Genomic DNA, 25,029 nt, shown 5'->3' with positions numbered 1-25,029 from the left:
AAAGATTTCACCCTCAAAACAACACTACGCTAAAATAAAGAAAACCTGGAATGGAGCACAATCAGCATCTACAGTTACACCTTATCTTGCATCTGCCTTATCACATTAATTCCTCCTCCAATTCTTCTTTCTTAAAATAAATGATTCTTAATTCATAATGTATTTCCTTATATTTATAAATCCATTCACACTCCCATCCGAGACTATTCAGGAAGATCTTGGCAGGTTGTTTGGTTTTTTCTTTCTTTATTAAATATTTTATTATTTTTTTACATATACATTTATATCATTAGACATATATACAATAAACTTCCTATAGCAAGAAGAACCATGACACAATCAGGAATTATATAAGTGTCACATTCTTAGTGTTTTGGCTATTTGTATTGACAGCCTTGAAGAAAACACCTTTCCTATCTTGGTGCTTCAAAATTCTGAATGTAAATCAACATCTATGATATCTCCTTATTATCAGCTTAAAACATCTATCTAGACCTAAAAACATCTTAACCCCTAAACAACTAAGCTTTATTGTAAAACTAAACTACCTGTTCTTCAACCCCATCAGAGACTTGAGAAGGAATAAAATTGATTATCTGAGTATGCCGGGAGTCTAGGTTAGTAGCTTTCCAAATGAGAAGATGACCGAGACAGTTTGCTACCTGAATAGTCACCCAAAACTCTATAATGTTGGAGCATCATCTTCAGCCTTCTGGCCCAATATATCTGACAGACATATTTGTGAGGCAGGAACTATTGAGGCCTTGCTTACCCTGTCTTGGCAGAGTTTGGCCATTGACTCTGCCTGCATTCAAGCTTGCCCTTTTTTAGGCAGAATTCTGTCTGTGGTAGAAATGAGGACATGTTTCCCAGTGACTTGTTTGCCACATTTGAAGCCATCTCCATAAGGAGGTTCTTTGATGTTCATCATCCTCTTTGAGGTAAACTAGGTGTTGCCAGGAGTTAACCTATTTCATTGACAGTGAATTTTTAAAATAATAAAAAAAAATTTAAATGCCATATTCTGTATGTGTCTGAGGTTTTTGAAGACCTTGTCTATTTTAACTTATCTTTCTATATAATCATATCTATCCATTGCACCTAAGATGTATATTCTTGTGATAAAAATAGACTAGTAATTGATATGACCATGATTTGATCAACTAACAATTTGTACAACTTATTTATCCTAAACAACCTGCAATAGCACTTTCAAAGTATTGGAAGTAAACCTTCTACTTTAATTGAGAATATGGGTACAATGCCTCATATTAGAGTAGAAATATATCTAATGTGTGTGTGACGAATAATCTTACATTTCAATTCTATACCACTGTATCTAAAATTACACTTATCTTGCATTTGTATACAAAGTTTATACCAGTGAATTAAAAATAACCTTGTGAGTGACAATTGAGGCATTAAGTTGAGGAGTAGATTCATTAATCTACTTTTTTCTATCTTCCCTGTATATTTCTATATTCCTCCTTCTTTCTTTTCAACTCCTATCGCCAAACCTAAGAATTGAAGAGATAATAATCACCACAAAATTGTCTTAAAGCCAGGTGTAGTGGTACACACCTATAACCCTAGCACCCAGGAGGCAAAAACAAGATGACAAGTTCAAGGTCAGTGTGCTGGCTAGTTTTATGTCAACTTGACAGAAGAGAAAGTCATCTGAAAAGAGGAAACTTCAATTAATAAAATGCCTCCATAATATCAAGCTGTAGGGCGTTTTCTTAATTAGCTATTGATGTGGGAGGGCCCAGCCCATTGCGGGTGGTGTTATTCCTGGGCTGGTGGTCTTGGGTTCTATAAGAAAGCATGCTGAGAAAGCCACTGGAGAGGAAGCCCGTGAGTATCACCCCTCTATGGTCTCTGCATCAGCTTCCAAGTTCCAGCCCTGCTTAAATCCCTATCCTGACTTCCTTCAATGATGGACTATGATACGGAATGTAAGCTGAATGAACTCTTTCCTCCCAACTTGCTTTTTGGTCATGATGCTTCATCATAGCAGTAGAAACCCTAACTTTGACAGTCAGTCTGGGGATATAGCCAGTTCCAGGCCAGCCTGAGCTACACAGCATCTAGGCCAGGCTGAGCTACATAGCATCACTGTCTCAAAACAAGAAAATACACAAAGACTTGCCTTAAAAATATTGTATTTGGTAGAGTATGAAGTACATATTTTATATAAGAAATTGATACTTCAATTTTATCATCTGATTCATGTATCTACTTCACAGTAATCTGTGATTTACTTACCCAGGTGATTGATATTTGATTAAAAATCTATCAAGAATATATTTAAGTTAAATATCTAAATACACTTAAAGATATTTTTCCAGCCAAAGTTTTCAGTTGTACAGGATTTGTCTTTTAATATCTTAATCTGATTTAAATTTCCCAAATGTGGCATTAAGAAAGACTACATTTGAATGTATTCTAGAGTTTTGAGAACTATATATACCTTGACTACAGAGATTTTTTTTTTTTTTTTCTGTTTTAGAGATCAGATCTTGGACATAATGTATGCCAGGCAAGAACTAAACCATATCCCGAGATCAATTTTTTTTTATATTTGTGAGTGTGTGTGTGTATGTGTGTGTGTGTATGCAAACACACAACGTGTGAAAATGAGAGGACCCCTTGCATACTGTCCACCCTGTTAAGATAGGGTTGTTTGTTGTTCACTGGTGCATATGCCAGCAAGCTTCTGGCTTTCTCCTGTCTCATTTCTGATTGCCTCATAGGAGAAATGCAATTACAAATATACAGAGCTACATCCTGTCTTATGTGTGTTCTAGGGATCGCATCCTAGATCCTCAAACTTGCACAATGTAGGAAGCACTTTACATACTGGGCCATCTCCCCAGTTGAAATACTTTTAAACATAAACTTGGTAACTGAGAAACTAAATGTCAAGATAGGCATGGCTGGCAATCCTGCATGCTTTTCATCCAGGAACTGTCCCTAAATCCAATTCCATAAAGTTTAAGTTACTCTTGACCATAAGCTGTCAAAGAGACGCATTAACACTTTAAGGTTGCATATCCACAACAGGGATAGCCTAGCTTACAGCTAAAGCAAATCTTCATGTAACAGTGCACTAAACAGTACCAAATCGTTCACACTCCATCTCTCAGTGGACTCGTAACATTTTGGTAGAAGAACTAACCATGCAAAATGCAAATATGATTTCCTGAGTTCATGTGTGGACTCTCTTACTCAACAGCTGGAGGACAAGACACAAATAACAGCTCTGTACCTCAGTTCTCCATCGGAAAACTGAGAATAGCAATAGCCCTTGCTAGAACGTGTTGTTTTACATAAATTATTCCATGGAACATGCTTAGAACTATATAATCCACATCTTAGCATCTAGCATCACATAAATGTCAGCTGTTATTTTTAAGAAATGCACTACCTTGGGTTCATGTCCCCATAATCCACAAGGTGAAGGATAATATTGTGTCTAGGCATAATCACTTGCTTACAAGTCTGTTTTCTGAAATTGCACCAATACCATAAACAAACCCCTAGAAAAGTCCAAAGAGCCAGCAATACCTGAGATACAATAAGGGCTGTTGATTCGCTAATAATTACATCAACATTCTCTCGCCAAAGACTGCAAGAGACCCATCTACCCCGATATGAAACAGAATTTACTGATTCATTGCAAGCAGGAAAAATGAGCTCCTTGGGGACCCAAAGGGAATTGCAATAAGACAGTGTTAGGAGGAATTTCCTATAGGAGAGGAGCCTAGGGAGGAGCCAAGGAAATGGGCATCCTTCTCAGACTGGCTGCTGTCTAGAAGCAGGGAGAATTCTGATTGAATAGCTTTCTTCTTTTTTTTTTTTTTTTTAATCTAATCGCTCAAAGACAAAAGCTGAGCTCATCTATAATTGGAAAAGGGCAATGGTCACTCATTGTCAGTGGAGAGTGTTTGCTCATTTTGCCTGTTCAGACAACCCAGTGAATTTATTTCTTTCTATCTCCACTAGAGGCGCTACGTTGTCTTGTCTGAGGTTAGTGTCCTATGTGTTTACCTTCCCACAGGAGAACGCCGCACATTCAAGATGAATACTTGGGAAGCTCCTGGCTAATAAAGGCTTGTTTTTCTGTTTCTCAAACTGGATAAAGAAAGTGGCAGGGCTGGTGACAAAACAGTAACTATCGTTGTTATTACATATACTGTTGGGTTTAGTTTAAAGTCCTTTTATAATCATTGTGCAACTTGAACAATCTAAGTAGGACAGAGGGCCTTCACTTACTCAACTCCACAAGCCCAATATATAATGGATTTCATGCAAGTGCCACTTCCTTGATGTGAAAAATGCCCTCCAGAGCAGGGACACAAGACTTCCCTAGGAACATACATAACTCTGTTCTTTTTAACAATGTTGGAAAATATTGGGTCATAGGGGCTTTAGTGGACCTCCTTATTTTCCAACTACCCTTCAAGTTCTCCCTAGAAATCTGTTCAGCTTCTGGTATTGGATCACTCATTAGTCTGCTGTCTACAGACATGTCTCTTCCCCAGACAGGATCTTTAAAAGGGTACTAACCTCACATCCTTTATCACATAGTTACTTCCTAAAGCAACAATAACTGTGTTGCCTTAACAGTTAATATACCTCAGCATATTTAGCTTACAACTTTGCAATAACAGAGAATATGATTTTTGAGCTCTGAGGAAAAAAATAAAAAAGCAAAGTATTCTGCTAAATTTAGGCACTGAAATTCTTAGAGTTAGATATTTTGATAAACCTGCCAAATAAAATCCCAAAGGAAATGGAAATTCCCAGAAAATTTGTGTAATAAAAAATCTTTGTCCAGCACCATCTTTCTGTATCTGGGAATTTCCCTAATCACTCTATTTCTCTCCTTAGACATTGTACAAAGTGAAAGTGAAAATAGAACACACCACTGGTTATTGTCCAGCCAAAGCAGTTCCCAGAAAGAAAACGGACTCTGATCCAAACAGATGTGTTGCAGCATCCTAACCCTGTAACTCACAAACTGTCACTTCCGGGAAGTCGCACAATTGCTGCAAACACTACTCTCCTTAATTTGCCCGTCAGTGTCTTCCTGACATTGAGAGGAAAAAGCCTGAACTTTCAGCAGAACATTTACCACCTTGTGACCCTGTCCTTGTGTCTTATCTTTCCTAAAACATTTACTTTCTTATCCTTGTACTTCCAGTACTTATGATAATGGTATGTAACCCGTCTGCTAAATGTGTTGCTTTGGGGTAATTGGGATGGAGATCTGAATTATCAGGAAGGTCCAAATTTCATTTTAATAACAATAGAGTGTCTTACACCATGCCTATTTGGCATACATTAAAATCACATTAATGTGGGAAAAAGGAGTAAATGTTTCTGGTATATTGTAGGCAACTAATAATGAAGTAGTAAGCACCCAATATTTTCTTCATATTCTTCATCATAATAAACCAATCATAATTTGAGGACTAAAATATAGTACATTTAAAAGGATTTTTCATTTATCATGAAGAAATTATTGAAGACAGTTAAATCAGCAATTTTACCTTGTATCTAGGATTCTTGGCTTTGAGGGAATATCGAGACCAACAAAAAAGAAGTTCTTTGGTATTCTTACCTAGTGTTCCAACTATATAATCAGCTTTTTAAAATGGCACTGTAGGGCTAGAGAGATGGCTTAGCAGTTAAGAGCACTGGCTGCTCTTTCGGGGAAGTTTCCTTGAGTCTGCCTGGTGGCTTACAGCCACCTGTTAACTCCAGAAGGTATTTTCTCTTCTGGCCTCTGTGGGTACCAGGCATGGTGTACATAAAATACACATTAAATTAAATTAAGAATTTTAGCCAAGTGGAGTGGCACACACCTTTAATTTCAGCACTCCAGAGGCAAGACAGGTAGATCTCTGAGTTCAAGGCTGGTCTGGTCTACATAGTGAGTTCCAGGACAGCCAGGCCTATGTAGAGAGACCCAATTGCTTAAAAAAAAAAAAGAAAAGAAAAGCAAATCTCAAAAAAACACAATCTCAAAACATTACATATTTTACAATTCTGTTAACATACTTACTATGGTTTGTATACAAAGTATCCTTTCAAAAGCCCCATACATGGGCTTAGTTCCCAGCTGGTAGCACTACTGAGAGGTTTAAGAAAGCTCTGCTGCTTTAAGAAAGCAGCCCGTGCAGCTATTAGTGGCATGCTGCCTGTGAAAGATAAAATGTGTCACCTTTCCTTCCTAATTTCTCTGTGCATCCTAGTGAACAGGTTGGCTCTACACATGATCACTGCCACGATGCACTGTCTCACTGGGCTACCAAAAAACAGCAGCACTACCAACCACAGACCTACTGTCTTCATCTTTTTCCTGTGTTTTCACACTGTCTTCCCCTTATGTATGCTTATCTTGGTTTCCAAATATCGTCTCTTTCTTTTTTGTGGAAGTGGGGTGTCTTGCTAGAAACCACAGGCAGACCTCAAAGCCATGAGCTTACAGCCTCAACCTCCCAAGTAATGGGATTGCAGACATAGATCCCCACATCTGATTCATTATTTGTTTCTTTTTTGCATGAACAGTCATCTTCAATTAAGGCTTAGACTAGTGAGTTTAACTTAATCAGCTGTGTCTTAGACATTGTCCTGATGCTGTGATAAAATACCCTGGCAAAAACAACCTATAGAAGAAAGATTATTTCAGGCTCAGAGTTGGAAGGTACAATTGATTATGGCACGGAAGTCAAGATTGCAAGAGTTTGAAACAGGTGGTTTCAAAATATAGCAACTGCCCATTCACAAGGAAATGTTTCAGGAAGCTGGCCCACTTTCCTCGAGTTTTTTAGCTTTAGCTGTATTACAGCAGTTCTCCGTTAGCTCGGTGTATATAATTTTCACTATTTTGCAGACAAGTATGTTAAGTTTCCATATTGGCATATTGGTTACTTTTCTGTTGCTGTGATATCAGGACCAAAAGCAACTGGTGGAAGTCCATTTTGGCTTAAAGCTCCAGCCACGAGTCCATGATGGTAGAGAAGGCAGGGCAGCACATGACCAAAACAGGAAGTTGAAAGAGCACATCTTCAACCATAAACATGAAACAGAGATGTTGAACTAGAAATAGAAGGAGGAGGCATGCCCATAAAAACCACCCGAGTTAGGTACTTCCTCCACTAAAGGCTTCAGCTCAAGCCTCTGAGGGATAGTCCTCATTTGTGCCACCACATCTTCTTTAACATTTTATAGAATGTTAAGTGATAAAGACGAATCTTCTATTGAATGCTCAAGAGCATACAAAGGGGGAGGAAGTCCCCCTCAGGCACAGTCATAGTGGAGGGGTGTAAGGGGAAAATGGGACGGAGGGAAGAATGGGAAGATACAAGGGATGGGATAACCATTGAGATGTAACAAGAATAAATAATTTTTAAAAAGGGGAAAAAAAGAAATATGCTCAAGAAAGATCCAATTTTCATTTGCACACCTTTTTGTAACATTGGAATGTCTTACACCATGCCTATTTGGCATGAAACAGGTTTTGCTCAAGAAAATTGAGTTAGTACATGCCATATTGAAAGATTAGTTTTAGTACAATCTTTACTAATAATTTTGCTTAGTTTTTCCTATTGGCAGATAGAGCAATTTAACTTGGCTTAATTATCTTAGAAAAACACTTCATTTTATTATTGGATTGAATATAGAATATTCATAAAGAATGGCTAAATGAGAAACTGTATAAACTAAAAAATGGATAATTTTCTAATTCCTTGTATAACAGAATTTGCATCACTAGATTAAAGCAATTGTGGTTTTGTTTTTAATTTCAGGCAAGAGAGGTACAAATTCACCCCAAACATTCATTTCCTTGGAAGAACTTCAGTTTTTATGTGATCATATTAGTGATTTCGGCAGCACTTGCGTTTGTGTGCCTTTTGGATGTTCTGAGTGTGAGATGGCTGGGATTCCTGGAATTCCGTCTCTGCTTGCTGTGTTTTGTGTTCTGTTCTATTCTGCTTTATAAAGTTTTTCTGTGATCTGCCCCCTCAAGTCTGTCAAATGTGGGATTTTAAGAGAAGGATAATGGAAGTAAGATAACAGTCTAGTAGCAGACAGAGACTCAGACTACAAATAAACAAGACGGCAAACTTCTGGCTTTTCACACGTGTGCCCTTTCTGCCAGGCTTTACCCAGGCATGTTCAATGCAGGTGCTGGATATGTCAAAGCTTGCATAGTAAGATACTATGGACTTAGTCCTCTTTTTTCAAGCCAATCAATGTAAAAAGAGAGGAGAAGGAACGATTCCTATGCCACCAAACTTTTAAGACTATCAATCCTCCACGGAACAGCAGTTTCCTGTCTCTATCCTCTCCCTACTTAGGTACAGCCAGGTGTGTGTGTGTGTGTGTGTGTGTGTGTGTGTGTGTGTGTGTGCGTACACATTTCACTTTTAACAGACCTGGATTATTGCTTGCTGTGACTGTGATTTTTTTCTGTCCTTTCCTTCTTTCATTGTTGGGGGGAAATGAACTTAATCCATGCTTCTAGATGATACATAGGCATGTACCATCACCACTGCAGTTGACTTGAAGTTTCTTTTTTGAAAAGTGCTTTCTTTTGTAAAATGTGTGTGTCTTAGTTCTAAGTGAAATGTGACTTGAAGCCGCTATTTCCTAAACTAATGTAGAACAGGCACAAATAAACTTTTGGCATAATTTCACAGAATTTTGAGTAAATTAGTTCAACATATAGGTGTGATGCTTATTTTTGAGGCTAATCTGTCCATTTCATCTAAGTTTTTTGCATCTTGTTTAGTAAATTTACTTCCATGAGTGTCTTTAGTTGATTATGGAAATTAAACGTACATATGCACAAATTTTTCATATATGCCATATATTCTTAGTGGAGAATATATACATATATGTAGCTCAATTTCATATGTTGTAATTCCTATTTTTAATTTTTTATTTTTATATGTGTTTACGGGTGGCCTGCAGAAGCCAGAAGATGGGGTCAGATCACAGGCAGCTGTGAGCCACCAGCTGATAATAAAAGTCAGGTCCTCTGGGAGAACAACAAGCCCTCTGAAGGGCTTAGCAGTGTCTCCTGCCCTAGAAAACATCACCTTAAAATGTAGACTTGTAAAAAACTAAAAGGAACTAAAGTATAGGAAAGGATGTGTCAATGTTATATATTTTACACTATTCATATAAGGGACACAGTTATAGATTGTAGTGTACCAGTGGGTATCATAATGGGATCATGGAACTAAGTTACTCACAAATATGAGATAACAAGACAACTATATTTGCACCAAACATCCTACTGAACAGTCATTTAAGTAAAAACGTGTTTAAAGTAAAAAGATGGAATTGTGCTGGGTTTTGGTTGTTTGGATTTTTGGTTTTTGTATTTGGCTGGTTGGTTTTGTTTGTTGGTTTTGATAGCAGCCTTCCCAAACACAAGAAATGGTTACTTTTCTCAGTTTGCTTGTGGGCTTGGGGGAATAAAAGAAGAAACAGTTTCCTAATAAGGGAGCATGTCACAGAAGCTAAACACCTCAATCTGTCACACTGACAGCGGTTTCCTCTCCACCTTACTCAAGTGGCAGCCACTGAGTGAAAACTGGTGTGGAGGCAAGCAGGTGGTTACCGAGGCGGAGGAAAGACAGCGAAGTCACCGGGCTCCGCAGCTGGAGTCACCCCACACTGCATCACGTCTGGAGTTTGGAGACTAAGGAAGATAGATACTCGGGCCAAAGGAAAATCCGACCAATCCACCTGACACATCTGGGGGGATTTTCCCCAGATGAAAACTTTTCCAGACCGACATGGCTTATAGGGGGAGCTCTGGGAGCTGGCGCAGGGAGGAACCGGCAAAGGGAGGAGCCAGAGACGGGGGAGGAGCCTGAGGGGGAAGAGCCGGAGGAAGGAGGAGCTGGCGGGGGAAAGAGCCGGTAGAAGAAGAAGCTGGTTGAGGGAGGGGCCAGGGTTAGGAGTTATTGGCTAAGGAGCTGGAGGAGGTAGGTGTCTGTGAAAGGGGGGTCGAGGGTGGAGAGGGTGGAGCGGGGGATGATAAGGAAAAAGCCGGGGAGGGCGGGACCCGTGAAGGAGGAGCCTGCAGAGGGAGGAGGCAAGAGCAGTAGCCTTCGTTGAGGACTTGGTTGAGTGTTGGGAGTCGGGAACCCGGGAGGAGGGAAGAAGAAAGTCACCCCGAAGCGGTCGCAGACCTGACGGGCTCCGAGGGACAGCCGGCTGGGCGGGAATGGGCCGCCCAGCGACCTAGCGCCGCACAGCACGGGCCGCCGCGGGCAGGGTCGGGCGGATCCGGCGCCGCCGCCAGGCAGCCGGGAGCCATGAACGGGGACGCCATCTGCAGCGCGCTGCCCACTATCCCCTACCACAAGCTCGCCGACCTGCACTACCTCAGCCGGGGCGCCTCGGGCACCGTGTCGTCGGCACGCCACGCGGACTGGCGCGTACGGGTGGCAGTGAAGCACCTGCACATCCACACGCCGCTGCTCGACAGGTAGGGCGCCGCCACCGAGACCCCAAGCAGGCGTGGGCCAGCGTGTCCGCAGCCTAGCCGCGCTGACCGGGATGCGCCTGCTCCCGCCGCGGCGAGTCCTTAGCCCGCCCGCGGTTGTCCTGGTGCAAGGGAGAAACTGCCCTGGACGTGCGTCAGACTTTCCAACTCGCCTCTCCACCGCCCTGTCTGTCCTCCCATCCGAGGTGTTCTCTCTGTCCAAAAACCTGCAATCACGGCCACAGAACCCTGATTATTGAACTCGACGTGTGGTGGTACACACGACGTGTGGTGGTTTTTGCTTTATTTTTAACTAGCTGCTAGCCACAAGAGCTGTGGAGCTCTTGAAACTGTCCTCTCGGAAATGAAATACGCAGTGAGTGCAAAATACACACCAGGTTTTGAACATTTAGCACTAAAAAATAATAATAATTTACCAGTGTTTTAGTATTGATTAAATGTCAAAATATATTTTAAGGTTCTATGTATGTGTTACTCCGTATTCTTATTGAACAGTGCTGCCCCAGAGCCTGCATATTATGGTTTGGTTTTGGTTGGATGTGGTTTGTTTGTGGTTTATTACATGCAGGCGTGAAGTTCAGACATCAAACTCTATGTTAGCAGTTGTTATTCGAGTTTTGACTTTGGAAGTCCCCAAAGGAAGTGTGCACTGTTTTAGTAACGGTAAATTGAGTCCAAGGCTGTTGAATAGTCAAAAATTGTGAATATGTTTTTAATTGACTGTTTCATTTGCTGATATTATTTGGGTCCAGTACCCACATTTTCAGAAAAAAAAAAAAAAAGAAAGAAAGAAAGAAAGAAAGAAATAGCGTTAGTTTCTGTTTCCAGGAAAGCATTGCAGCTAAGTACCATGGACCTATGAATGTACGTGTTAGTCAGTGGGTCTAATCAGAACTCTTGTGTGTTTCCCTCTCATCGGGAATTTAACCAGACCTTTATTCAGTTCTTCACTCCCTAACATCGGAGGTTGCAACGTTCTCTTCTCCTGGATTTAGTGTGAAAATACAGAAACCGTAGACGTCCCATTGGCCAGAGACTGTTAATGCTGGATATCAGGTCAGGTCCAGCGTCAGCCCTGCTAGATTGTTGGACTTGCATCTGCCTGTAGCTTTCACTCTCCCAGCGCCCCAACCCCCACCCCCCACCCCCACATACCATGGGCTAGATCACACCGTAGCTTGCAACACTAAAACTTTTTGTGCAGCCTGATCCAGATTCAGGAATGTTCAAGGTGTAGTGCCTGTTGATACCAGGCCTTGTGGTCTGTAGAGCCAGTGGGGGTATGTGTGTAAGCAGTCAACTTTAAAGGGAGCTTCATTAGGAACCGATTAAACAGATAGTGTATGGAAACGTTGTACTATTAGCCCACTGAGTATGCCAAAGCTAATTGATTTCTCACTTTGGATTCTGCTTTTCAAGGTATTAATTTGCCTAAAGCTTTGTTGGTGTCATTTGTGACCTAAGGAATAAAGATGGAATTGCTTTCCCATATTCAGCAATCACTTCATATTATAATTTTGTTGAATTGAGTAGGGAATTACCTTCATAAGGCCAACAAAATCCCCTTACCTTACTGCACCGATTCTTTCTCTGCTGCCTAAGGTCTTAATATGAGCATAGGCTTGCGGGTGTCTTATTTCCTCACTTCTAAAACATGAATAATAAACACTGTCGGTATATTTGTTGTGCTCTGGTGTGGATAATGTACCCATTGTCTTTAAGAGGAGCTGAAGGGAAAATAAGTTTATGTGACGTTACATGTTATTTTAATGATTAATGTGTCATTCTCCATAGCCAATGAGTGGGCCTACCATAGCAGTCTTCCTGCCTTAATGTATTGATAACAACTCTTGGTTGGTTATTCAAGTACCCTAGAGATGGGGTAACTGCTTCCTATTGAACTTTTGAGTTGGGTAATTTTAGTGATACAATTATTGAAGCTGTATTTTACATCTTCTATTTTTTATAATGTTTTGGTTTTATTTTCTCAATTCTGTTGAAATCTAACCTCACAAACCATCCAACTTGCTTTTCCTATCAAACAATAGAATAGGAAAAACACAGACCTTAGAATATCAGAACTGCGATTTGGATCTGACTTAAACCCTGGTACTTTATTGTGGTCACCAGAGAATCAATCATTTTTCTTACTCTGGGTGAGTCTATATGTAAAACAGAGATAATGAAACCAGCTTTACAAAGTTGATCCAAGGGTTACGGTGCACATAAAGTGCCTGACAAAAAGGAAGAATAAATCAGACTTGTGCGTGTGTGTGTGCGTGTGCGTGTGTGTGTGTGTGTGTGCGTGTGTGTGTGCGTGTGTGTGCGTGTGTGTGTGTGCGTGTGTGTGTGTGTGCGTGTGTGTGTGTGTGTGTGCGTGTGCGTGTGTGTGCGTGTGTGTGTGTGTGTATACATGTATATGTTTGTATTCGTGCATACACTTGTGAGATGTATGGGCTGATCTATGTGCATGATGTGGAGGTCAGGGGTCAACTTCAGGTATTGTTCCCAGGGACCACACCATTTATCTTGTGTGAGATGTGTGTGTGTGTGTGTGCGCGCGCGCGCGCACGCATGCACACACACACACGCGTGCATGCGTTTAGTGTTTATTGCTTGGGGAATGTCTTATTGTTGTTGGCTTTTCTGTGTATTCTTAGAAATCAAACTCAGATACTCCTGTGTGCATGACAGTCCCTTAAGGAACTGTGCTTGCTGTCTCTCAACCCTTTATTTCATACTTTGAACAGAGGAGGAAAGGGTATCTTGTATGTGCATGTCACTGAAACTCCCACAGTGTGCCCTCTCTATGAGCGTTTCCCTAGTGTCCCGGAATCTTCGCGTTCTTCCTGTAAGTTACTACACACTAACTGTCTTGTTGACTGATATCTCTTGAGGCATATACAGGGCTTGAGACATTGGAGCTTAATTAAATGGGCTTCCCAGAATGAAATGTCTGGTTTCCTTACAGTCAAGGTAAGGAACAGAGAAGAGAAAAACTTAGCTTTATGTTTTCTTGCAGCTCTTGAATTTAAAAACAAAATATTTTCCCTAGCCAAAGAATATATAACCGCTGACTATGGGTGGGTGCATCTATGCATCTCTCTGTGTGTTTTAAGCTGTTGGGCCAGAAATGTCTGTTGCTATTCTGATCTCAACAGCCATTCGTCCAGAGGTTGGATTTCTTGAGCAAGAGCCCACTAATGGTCATCACTTACCCAATAGGCTTCTCCTGGGAACATTTCTATTTTTAAGTCATCGCTACCAACGCCCATGCATCTGAGGGGAAGTGATGATGGCATCAATATCAGTTCTCTTCAGTTGTTTTTGTTTGTTTGTAAGTCCTTTATAGCCAGTCAGTCCTGACATATACAATCTATTCAGCCAGTGTTTTTTTTTTTTCTTCCCACTACTACTTCATAGTTTCAAGGGCCCCCCCCCCTTGCTTTCTTTCTAAACTATTACTACAGTCTTCAAAACTGTTCCTCTTTCTGTTAATCCCATGTACGGCTGCCAAGATCATTATCCTCAAACTTAATTTTATTGATTTCTCTTGCTCAAAACCTTCAATCACAGCCAGCTGTCAGACAAGGTAGTTTGGGGAGTATGAGGATCCCAGTGTGTCTTTTTCTTTTACATATACTGTTCATATCTTAGTTCACATTAAATCATCACAGCTTTACCTTCACTTCCTGAATTCATGTGGCGCATGGCTGTGGGGCATGTACTGTGTTACTGGGTTGGAGACATTGTTGTAAGTCCCTGGGATAGAGACATATGTGCAAAGGGGACTCGAGGCCTTGCTTTTCATGGAGGCCTTACTCACTTTCTGTGCCTTCTCTCTAGTGCTGCGTTCTAGCCATACTTCAGGTTCCGCTGAAAGCCTACCTCTCTGAAGACCGTGGTGACTTTACCTTGCTCAAAATTCTCTCTCCTCTGAAAGCCCCATGGTTTGCTTTTCTTCTTTCTTTCTTTCATTCTTCTTTCTTTCTTTCTTTCTTTTTTTCATGTGTGTGTACGTGTGTGTATACACGTACACACATATGTATACATGTATATATGTATATATGTAAAATACATGTAAAATCACATTCTTCCTTGTATTATGTATCTATTGCTTTTATGTGAATTATGGGCCTTTAAAGGCAAAGATGCCTTTTTGTCTTTGTATGCTCTGAAATTTTGACCATAACTCTATTGGTACTAAAAGTTAACCATTCACCTATTTTATCCATGAACAAGGCATGTGGTATACCAGGGATCAGCTATGAGTGCTTCCCGGTTCTCTGTTCTCTGTTCTCCTCCCCAGTTTGGTGTGTAACTCTCTAAGTATTACTGACCTTCATGTAGCCGTCATCATCTAATCCAGCAGTAATCAACATGTGGGTTGCTGTCTCTTGAGGGGACAGGCCTCAACTTACCCCGTCACAGGCGCCACCTAAGACCATCAGAAAACACAGATATTTACATTACAATTCATAACAGTAGCAAAATTACAGTTACAAAGTAGCAATGAAAATACTTTCATGGTTGCGGGGGCGGGCGTGGGGATCGTCACATCATTAGGAACTATATTAAAGGGTCGCAGCATTAGATCTAAGTAATTACATCTGCAGTATTTAAATGTTTCAGAGTTCATGTTTGGAAAGGTTTTACATGGTATATAACCATAAAACATAATGTTATTCTAATCAAATATGTGCCTATTATTATGAAATAATCTTGATAATTTAATTATCTTGGGTGTCAGCCATTCTAACATAGGCCAACTTTTGGAGCATCCTCTATCACTGTTCCTTCTCTTTCCTAGGAAAAGTACAGGCCTCATGTGCAGTGCTTTTATTAGTGAAAAGTACAGTGCTGGCCATGCACAGCGCTCTCACCACCTGTAGACATTATTTTGGCTGTTCCCTAAGCAGTGAATACATAGAGTAGATTTTATCTCTATTTTAAAATGATGAAACTAAGGGACACAGAAGTTGAAAACTCACATGAGGCTGCATAACTGATTAGTGGGGGAAATTTCAAATGTAGTTAATCTGTGGGTACAGTCATTGTATGTTTTTCAATATCTGAAATAATTATTCTCTTCTTCCTTAGTGAAAGAAATGATATCTTACGAGAAGCTGAAATATTACATAAAGCTAGATTTAGTTACATTCTTCCGATTTTGGGAATTTGCAATGAGCCTGAATTTTTGGGCATAGTTACTGAATACATGCCAAATGGATCATTAAATGAGCTTCTACACAGAGTAAGTACTGCTTGTTTTCAGTGACTAAAATTATTATTTAGTCTGCTCACCTGTATGTAGCACTTTTGTTCTTCAGTCATGTTAATAACATATAAATAAATCAAATAAGAATAGAAGCACCATGGAAGTGACTAACTCTTTTCTTTTGTGGCTGTCTTTGTTGTTACAAAGTGCTGTTGAGTAAGGCTTGAATTCAAGGGTCCTAGGTTATTTTGCATATTTGACTGTGACATTCATATTAAATCCCTGAATCCATATCATATATATGTAGATAAATATAGGTGTGTATATTTATATACATATGTAAATATGTGCACATATATACATATATATAAATACACACACATATCCTTACATGGGTAGGCATAGAAAATAGAAGAGATGAGTTCAGTATACTATAAAATCCATTGTTAAGCCATATTTTATGTTACTGACTATTAAGGATCCAAATTAAACATTACCAGTTAATGGACCAAGTAAAGTATCTCCAATGACAAGATACATGACACTTTTCTATGTATAGCAGTTTCAGCCATTACAAATTTTATTTTTCAAGGTATGAGTTAACTCTGGCTTTTATTTGTGAATCCTACCAATAAGCAAACTTGGGGGTCCTCATTCTCAAAATACATGTATTCTATTCTTATTTTTGCTTGATCTTACTCCCTGCTTATTTCCAGTATGAATTCTTTTTCAGAAATCTTTTTAGGTCAGATGCTCCATTTTAGGAGGATTCGGGCTAATTAGCGCTGTGACTACCCATGGCACTCCCACATTAGAGTGTATCACAGTGCTTTCTATGCAGGCAAGGGAAGTTGGGCACCACTCCCAGCCACTCATGGAGTGACTTCCTCTTTGTTTCAGAATACACCGCTTTCTATTCATGACTTGTGACCATCTGAAACAAAGATGGACTGAAGTAGCTGGTGTCAGTCTGTAAGGTTTGTGCACCTGCCCCAGCAATCAAGTTACAAAGATTCTGTAAATCACAATTTCTTCTTTGTTGGCTGAGAAATGAAGGTTACACAGTAATTCTAATGTTTTCTTTCCGAGTCCCTATAGCTACTGTGGCACCCAAATTTGGAGCCCACTGGAAATTCTGTAGCCTCCTCTAGGGATATTGCTAACTCTTAAATGTGATTGTAAAGTACAGAGTGAGGGTCAGTCTACTCTTGACTCCAGTAAGAAAAGCCTCCTTGTGATGCTGCCGTTCAGAGGCCCCATTGTTCCTTTAAACTTCATAGTATTTTGAAAAAGTTGCCTCTTTACAGACCAAGACATGGAGCTGTATTTGTCCCTAGCAGGTAATGCTCCACACTGGTTTCCTTAGTATATTGCCCTAAATTATGGACTAATTACTCACAGTGAGATTTATTTTGAAGCACTCATCTTACCTACCAATTGGTCACTGAAATTTAAGCAATTTTGTTTCAGAAAGAATCATAAGGCAGATATGATTTTACATAGTATTTTGGAGAATGAACCAGGGAGCACAGTCCCTGATGATCTCTTGCACCCTTTTTTAAGTGTCTGACTTTACTGAGTATACACATTCTCCTGGGAAACTGCAGTAACTTATTTATTCAGAAAACATTTGTTTTAAAGAATCTTGGGTGGATATAGGTTTAGAAAGAAAAATGCTCTTTGATTCCACAAGAAAATCGTCAAAGGTTAGTGTTTCAAGAGGTAATACCAATAAAGTGTGCAATTAAAAGCATGAGATGGGTGGCTCAGAAGGTTCAGGCACTTGCCACCAACAGTACAAGCCTAATGGCCTGAGTCTGACTTCAAAGCTCAAGTAAAGGTGGAAGGAAAGAACTGACTTCCCAAAGTTGTCTTCTGGCCGCCACACTCACACTAGCACACGCACCTTCCTCATATTGTGCATACACACACACACACACACACACACACAACTATAGTAACCAATTAAAACTTTTTCAGACATATTGATGCTTCACATAAATTAATATACTCTCAATTTTAACTGATATAAGGATTATAGTAATAACTGAGTTTAAAACTAACATAAAAAGTTAAAATTTTAAGCAAATGGTTTCATATGTCAAAAACAAGTCATATTTTTTCTATATGTGCATGTGCGTATGGGTATAAGTTATTTGATGAAGCCATTGAACTGAGTGGTGGGTGGGAGTGTAAATACGTGTGTCTGACTATGTCTACATACAAATAACTGAGAGCTGTTTCTGCTAAAGAACAGTGATACCATGCAATTGCAAGGCCAATATAAAAAGAGAAATAACACTTTTACAGTTGTGACAAACACCTCTAAAATGTAAAGAAAGTAAAATATGAGAATGTTACACAGTATCAGTTGATACTATGTTATAAAATTGAACATATTTTTTATTTTAGTTTACAATCTGTTTCCTCATATAATTCTTAATTTTTAACTGTTAAACTATGGTGGTAATGTTCACTTTGTTTCTTTCTCCCAAACAAAGAAAACAGAGTATCCTGATATTGCGTGGCCGTTGCGATTCCGCGTCCTCCACGAAATCGCTCTTGGTGTAAATTACCTGCACAATATGAACCCCCCTCTACTTCATCACGACCTAAAGACTCAGAATATCCTGTTGGATAACGAATTTCATGTTAAGGTAAATATTTGCGGCCTGGAGCTTCTCTGGGTCTCTCGTTTTAATAATTCTGAAAAAAAAAAAAAACTTTTTAGTGGTGTCTTAATTTAACACCTCCTCTTGGCTTGGGGCTGGGAAACCTGACTGGGTAGGTAAAGAATCAAGAGTCTCTGGTTGTAAAGATCCTTGTTTTTTGCACACAATGCCAACATTGGCAATGGGACCAGGAGAGGTTTTGCCATTCCTATGGCTCTGAGGCACTGGGTCCTTGAGAGGGCCACACCTCTATGTCAGCGACACTACTTCATGCTCATCTTCCTCAGCTCTATCCTTCTGCCCCTTTCTAGAAGTGGTTCACTTATTCTTTGTTGTTTGTTGTATGAGGCAGGCTCTCACTGTGTATCCCTAGCTAGCCTGGAACTCACAGAAATCCTCCTGCCTCTGCCTCTGCCTCTGCCTCTGCCTCTGCCTCTGCGCTCCAGGTGCTGGGATTTTTGGATTATACCACCACACCTGGCTTCAGGCTCAGTTATCTTTAAACTCTAGAAATAGAATTTGGTACAAAATAGAAATTCACTATGTTTCTTAGTAAAAATTGTCAAAAATGTTTTCACCTTTTTTATTTTACCTATTTTTGTTTATTTTGAAATTAGTGTATTAGTATTATAGGATGTTATAAAGAGAATACAAAAATGGTTTCATGTACCCTTAACCCAGTTTCCCTACATAATTAGATTATGGCTTCCAGACCACAAATTGGACAGGAATTGGAGATTTTCAACATCTTTTTATGTGCTTTCTTGCCACCCATATACCCTTTTCAATGAAAACCTTCTTGCATGAGCCCACTTTCTAAATGGGTTTTAAGAACTCTGCATATATTTTAAACATGAGTCCTTCATTCATCAAATAATATATTTTAAATATTTTTTTCAGATATTTCTCCACAGCTTGTGTTGTTAACCATGTGTTTGTGTTCGTATTGAATCGTGGAGAATGTATGTGGGTGCACATGGTGTATAATCTTTGGCTATACTGCTGGCTAGTGACGGGGGATCCTCCTGACTCCAGTTCCCTGGTGTTTTGATTACCTGTGCACCCTGCCACACCTGGATTTTTTATATGGGTTCTGAGACATTAGGCTCGGGTTATGTTTACCCAGCAGTACTTTACCACTGAGCCATTTTCCTAGGCCTATTTTTATCCTTTTAACAAAGCCTGTCACCAAGAAAAAAATTTCACTTTGACGAAGTCCAGGTTATAACCCACCCCCCGCCCCGGCCCCCGTGCATCCGTATGCTTTTCCTGCCACTAAACTCTAGGTACTGACGATTCCCCACTGTGTTTCCTCCTAAGGTTTGTTACCATTATGCTTTTATATTGAATGCTCATGTGGTGCATTTCTTTTTGTGTGAAGGGCAAAGTAGACTATAGCCCTGCAGAGAATGGGGAACTCAAGGCAGGAGTGCCTGCTGAGTCATTAATACTCATTTTATGTTTACGTCCCTATCTCTGTGGCATACGTAGTCAGAAGAGGATTTTAAATATTAAAAATGTTCACAGAAACACATATATCTCCACTATTTAATAGAGGAATTGTAATGGTAGAAAACAGTAACACAGAAGCATGAGGAAAATGAACACATTTACTGAATACACTTCTGTTTCTTGATGAAATGGTAGTTTGAGAAGGGAAAAGGGCCAGGCTTGTGGTCCAGCATTGCTGACAGGAAGCAAGGGGCTGACTGAGGCCCCCACCATTTCTGCAAGATCTTACGGTCAGCTGGAACCCAGGCCTTGTGACTGTCCTTGTTCTCAGCATAGTTGCTCCATAGTAGAGGAGGACACAGCATCTTTATGCGAGTAACTGACACGTTTTTAAATGACCAAATTTCCTTCCCTGTTGCTTTTATCCATTATTCTTCTTCATGTCTTTTTGATAACTTAGTAAATTCAATTCTTCTTCAATACAAAAGCATTCTAATATTTGGGTAGCAGCAGCTTCTCCACTTCTCGCGTTCACTGGGAGATTTCCCTTTTCTCCACCAATAGCTTCACCTTCTTCAGCCAGTTCCTTGTGACATGGTTGCTAAGTCTCATGTTATCTGAATACATGTTTTAGCTTTCATCTCAAATTTTGATCCTTAGAACTGAGCAAAATATATCTGATATAATCTGACGAATGTGGAGTTGAATCAAAGTGTGACTTTTGTAGTTCTAAATACTTAATAAAATGTCTTAGCCAGGCATGGTAGGTAAATGCTGCCTGTAATTTCAGCACTTGTGAGGGGCCAGCGGGTGGATAAGGAGGTCAAGGTTACATAATGAGTTTGAGGCCAATCTGACTGCTGAGACCCTATCACAAGACAAGAAAAAAAGGGAGGTTGTATTAATTTACCAGTTGACATGGGCAGCCATGCTATTCAAATCAGACTGGCGACCAGAGATCCCGAGAGATTTCTTTTTTACATTTGTCTTGTTATTCTTGTCACCTTCATGTATTACTGTTTAAGGTACCTCTCCTTATCCTGTACCTTTTAGAATTCCGTTTATACAGTAACAGATCTGATCCTGTTGTGCGGGAGTAAGAAGAGAGCAGCACAACGTAGCCCTAAGACTCTCCATATGCGTTAATACCAGTGCTTTTGCTAATACATACTTTTAGGGAATCATCACTCAGTTTCTCGTAGGGACCATTACACTTTCTTCCTAAAACTCCTTATGGCACGGGTGCCTGACTGCTTCTCCCAAATGTCTCCATGGCTTACCCCATCAGGAACAGTCAGTCCTCCCACCATATCCCACCTAGTCCCTCTCTATATTCTGTGCCTTAGGCTTCCCCATGGTATTTCTCACCAACTGACAAAAACAAACAAACTATAAAAACTATTTCTTTTTCTTGTGAAAGGGTCTTATGCAGCCCATGAAGAAAACAGTGTAGCCTGGATTGTTAATGACCACATGCCTAGCACATGCCATATAGAAGCATCCCATAATTAAGTGGGCAAATGAATTTCAGGTCTTTTGAATGTAATGAATACATCTGCTCAGTTAATAGTCAAATATGTTATTGTAAAAGGAAGACAAAATATCTTACAGATACAAGCTGTTAGTACAGCAACAGTGCTATCAAACAAATGTAACTTTTTATTTTATTATTTGTAGAGCAAGCAATTCTGTTATGCAAAGTATAAAATAGAGCACTGGTCTTTGTAATTTGTTTATTATGAATTTTTGCTGGTTTCTGCATTTTCTTATTACTTTTAAAGTTTTCCCTTTTGATAACTTGAAGTACCCCTTTACAGTTTCTTCTATTGCCTCTTAATAAGATGTAGACTTGCAAAATCAACATTTTCCCCCTTTTTATAGAAACTCAGACTGGCATTACTTCTTATATTTTTGGTTTCAGTTCATAAACAATGTTATACATCTAAATGGAATGCAGTATGCTAATTCAATACATGCATACATTAGCAACATTAACGAGCTCCTCTGGATAGGGTGTCATGTAAATAATTCCTCAGAAGGACTAGTTGGAATTATCTCTGCACATCTCTCTAGGGCTCATTATCCTCAGATACAGATGAACATTGTAGGGCACAGAGAAATTAAACAGCTTCCTCATGGTCACCAAGTAAGTGGTAAAATTCGGCTATAAATTGAAATAACCTCAACTCCAGAACCCAGTGTTCATAACTGAAGCTTCATTGCCTTTAGAATAGACTAGGCCTGGCTTTCCATGATTCAGCAGTGTATCACTCCTTGGCATTTTCTATTTTCTAGTTTGCTTTCTCTTGAGCTACGTGAATGTATAAAAAGTTTATGTGTCTTATTTTTGATAGGCTGTGGGCTGAAATCCTTTATCTCATTCATCTAAGAAAAAATATAAATTATTTTTTTCTATATAAAACCACAAGTGTTAAATACTCAAAATACCATCTACCCTGAATGAAGCTCATCCTGCTTTGTTAACTTCTTTAGTATGTATTATAAGTCTAAGTAATTTCCATGCCTCCAAAGTTCTCCTATACACCTTGCCCACCAAGTAATACTTCTGGTCTTATATTTTACATTTTATTTTTAAAAAATAAGGAACCTTGTAAGCATTAAAAAAGTTATACAACTATGTTAGATAACATGTACAAGATTACAATCTAAATAAAACTGTAAAAGGCATACTGAAAATAAAGAATGCTTATCATTGGTCAGTTCTTCAGCTGTGCTTTCTTGAGGGGACACATACATGATATGTATCCATCCAGGGTGACTCTTAATAATGAAAATGAAGTATATAGTGGTGACTTTTACTATCATAAGGTTTTGCTTATTTCAAAATTTAACAACACTGCTTTTAAAACATGAATAATACTTCATAAGGTGGGGCTAGTAGGCTATCTCAGCTGTTCAAGTGTTTGCTGCCAAGCTTAATGACTGAGGTTTCACTCCCAGAACTCACTTGATGGAAGGAGAAAACTGACTCCTGGAGCTGGCCTCTGACCTACCATGACCACACTCACACACATACACACATGAATAAATTTAATAAAAAGAATTATTAAGTACCACATAGGCCTGATTTGTAAGCTGTGCTCAGTCTAGTGTGTGGCATATGAGGAGGAATAGTCAGTGCTAGGGGCTTGGAAAGCACAGCCTGCCCTGAAGCCTCTTGACATAATCAGTGTTCAGTGTAATCACTTACTCAGATTCTGAAACAGTTAGTCTTCCTTAAAAATGTGTAGTAGTCTGTTACAAACCTTTTCAGTGTGCAGTAAATGTAGGTAAGAAGCTATGGAATATAAATAGTATATAGCTTTTCTTGGGTCTGATAGCCATTATAAATATACTATATGAAAACAAAGGCTGTCAATTCTTAGATGTTTTAAAGAAAAAAAATTAACTCAGCTTTTCTCATTCACAGATTGCAGATTTTGGCTTATCAAAATGGCGTATGATGTCGCTCTCTCAATCACGAAGTAGCAAATCTGCACCCGAAGGAGGGACAATTATCTATATGCCACCTGAAAACTATGAACCTGGACAGAAATCCAGGGCCAGCGTGAAGCATGATATATACAGGTAAAGGGCGCTGGGTTTGTTTTGTCAGCAACAAGAATAATCAGCCAGAATTTTCCCGCTGCATTTATAATGAGATTTTCTTCTAATAACTTAAGATGAAAATAAGTAGAGGCCACATATATTTCAAACTAAACACTTTTGTTTTAAGCAATTTAAACATTGTTTCAAAATATGAAAGTATACATTTTGTCCTATTAATATGTAACAATTGCTCAAAGGTTTTTAGTGTAAGTGACTTAGAAAAACAGTAGCCCGTAATATTTAATTACTATCAGTGACACATTACACACATTTTTAAAGAGAAATAAGCAAACTGTTCAAACTGTTAGGGTTGTTTTTATTTAGGTCATCCCTAATGTTTATATATGGATGGATCTTTTATTCACTGAGTTAATGTGTTTAATAGAATTATAGTTTCATGTTTCATTTACAGCTAGTTAAAGCTTCATAGTGCAGAAATGAATAATCCATTGTTTTTGATATTGCTTCTTTGACCAGAAAAAAGAAGGATGATTATTCACAGAATTAGAGTATGGGAACTTTTACCTCGTATGTAATTCACAGCTGTCTCTTTAACCTGCCGATGAATGCAAAAATCAGCCTTCCTACGTTTATTTTAAACCCACGCTGTAGCTCTTTCAATCAACTTTTACTATCTTTTTTTTTTTTTAATCCTAGTCAAGTGCAGTAGTGAGAAGGAGGGAAAGTATAGAACAGGAGTTCAATCTGTAACTGACTGTGAACAATCAATTGTGATAACTCACTGCCTTCAGACCAGCCAACTTTTGCTATCTTTAATAAATAATTAATGCCTTGAAGCAACCATTAAAGAAAATGCCAAATCTGGAAAATTCCTGACACAAAACATCCAAGAAATTAAGGACACCATGAAAAGAAGAAATGTGAGGATAATAGGCATTGAAGAAAGAGAAGATATCAGACTCCAAGGCCCAGAAACTATTCTCAACAAAATCATAGAAGAAAATTTCCCCAATCTAAAGAAAGAGATGCCTATAAACATACAAGAGGCCTATAGAACACCAAATAGAATTGACCAGAAAAGAAAAACTGCCCGTCACATAATAATCAAAACACAAAACATACAGAACAAAGAAAAAATATTAAAAGCTGCAAGGGAAAAGGGCCAAATAACATTTAATGGCAAACCTATCAGAATTACACCCGACTTCTAAGCAGAGACCATAAAAGCCAGAAGGGCCTGGACAGAGATCCTGCAAACCCTAAGAGACCACAGATGCCAGGCCAGACTACTTTACCCAGCAAAACTATCAATAACCGTTGATGGAGAAAACAAAATGTTCCATGACAAAAACAAATTCAAACAGTACCTATCCACAAATCCAGCTTTACAGAAGGTGCTAGAAAGAAAACTCCATCCCAAAGGGTCAAGCTACAACCAAAACTACTCAGGAAATAGATAACTATCCCATGACAAAAACACAGCTACACAAACGCTTGACTGGAAACGCTTGACTGTTCCTTAATTTATTTAAATCAGATACTGAGTAAGGAGGAAGAGAAAAGATATATTTCCGCTACATGAA

At 39.2% G+C, this 25,029-nt stretch overlaps 1 protein-coding gene across 1 annotated transcript in view; it reads left to right on the top strand.

The window, feature by feature from the left end:
• The first annotated feature begins 10,206 nt into the window (after positions 1 to 10,206).
• Ripk2 (receptor interacting serine/threonine kinase 2) overlaps positions 10,207 to 25,029 on the top strand; it is a 31,606-nt gene continuing 16,783 nt past the window's right edge. The window contains exons 1-4 of the mRNA XM_051160581.1: positions 10,207 to 10,516; positions 15,635 to 15,788; positions 18,254 to 18,409; positions 23,307 to 23,464. Of these exons, the coding sequence (XP_051016538.1) occupies positions 10,344 to 10,516; positions 15,635 to 15,788; positions 18,254 to 18,409; positions 23,307 to 23,464 (641 nt within the window). The 5' untranslated portion in view covers positions 10,207 to 10,343. The remainder of the gene's footprint in view (positions 10,517 to 15,634; positions 15,789 to 18,253; positions 18,410 to 23,306; positions 23,465 to 25,029) is intronic.

This window comes from Acomys russatus, chromosome 2 (assembly GCF_903995435.1).
Source record: "Acomys russatus chromosome 2, mAcoRus1.1, whole genome shotgun sequence".
Taxonomy (NCBI): Eukaryota; Metazoa; Chordata; class Mammalia; order Rodentia; family Muridae; genus Acomys; species Acomys russatus.
The sequence above is the reverse complement of the archived record's forward strand: the minus strand, read 5'-3'. Positions and strand labels throughout refer to the sequence as shown.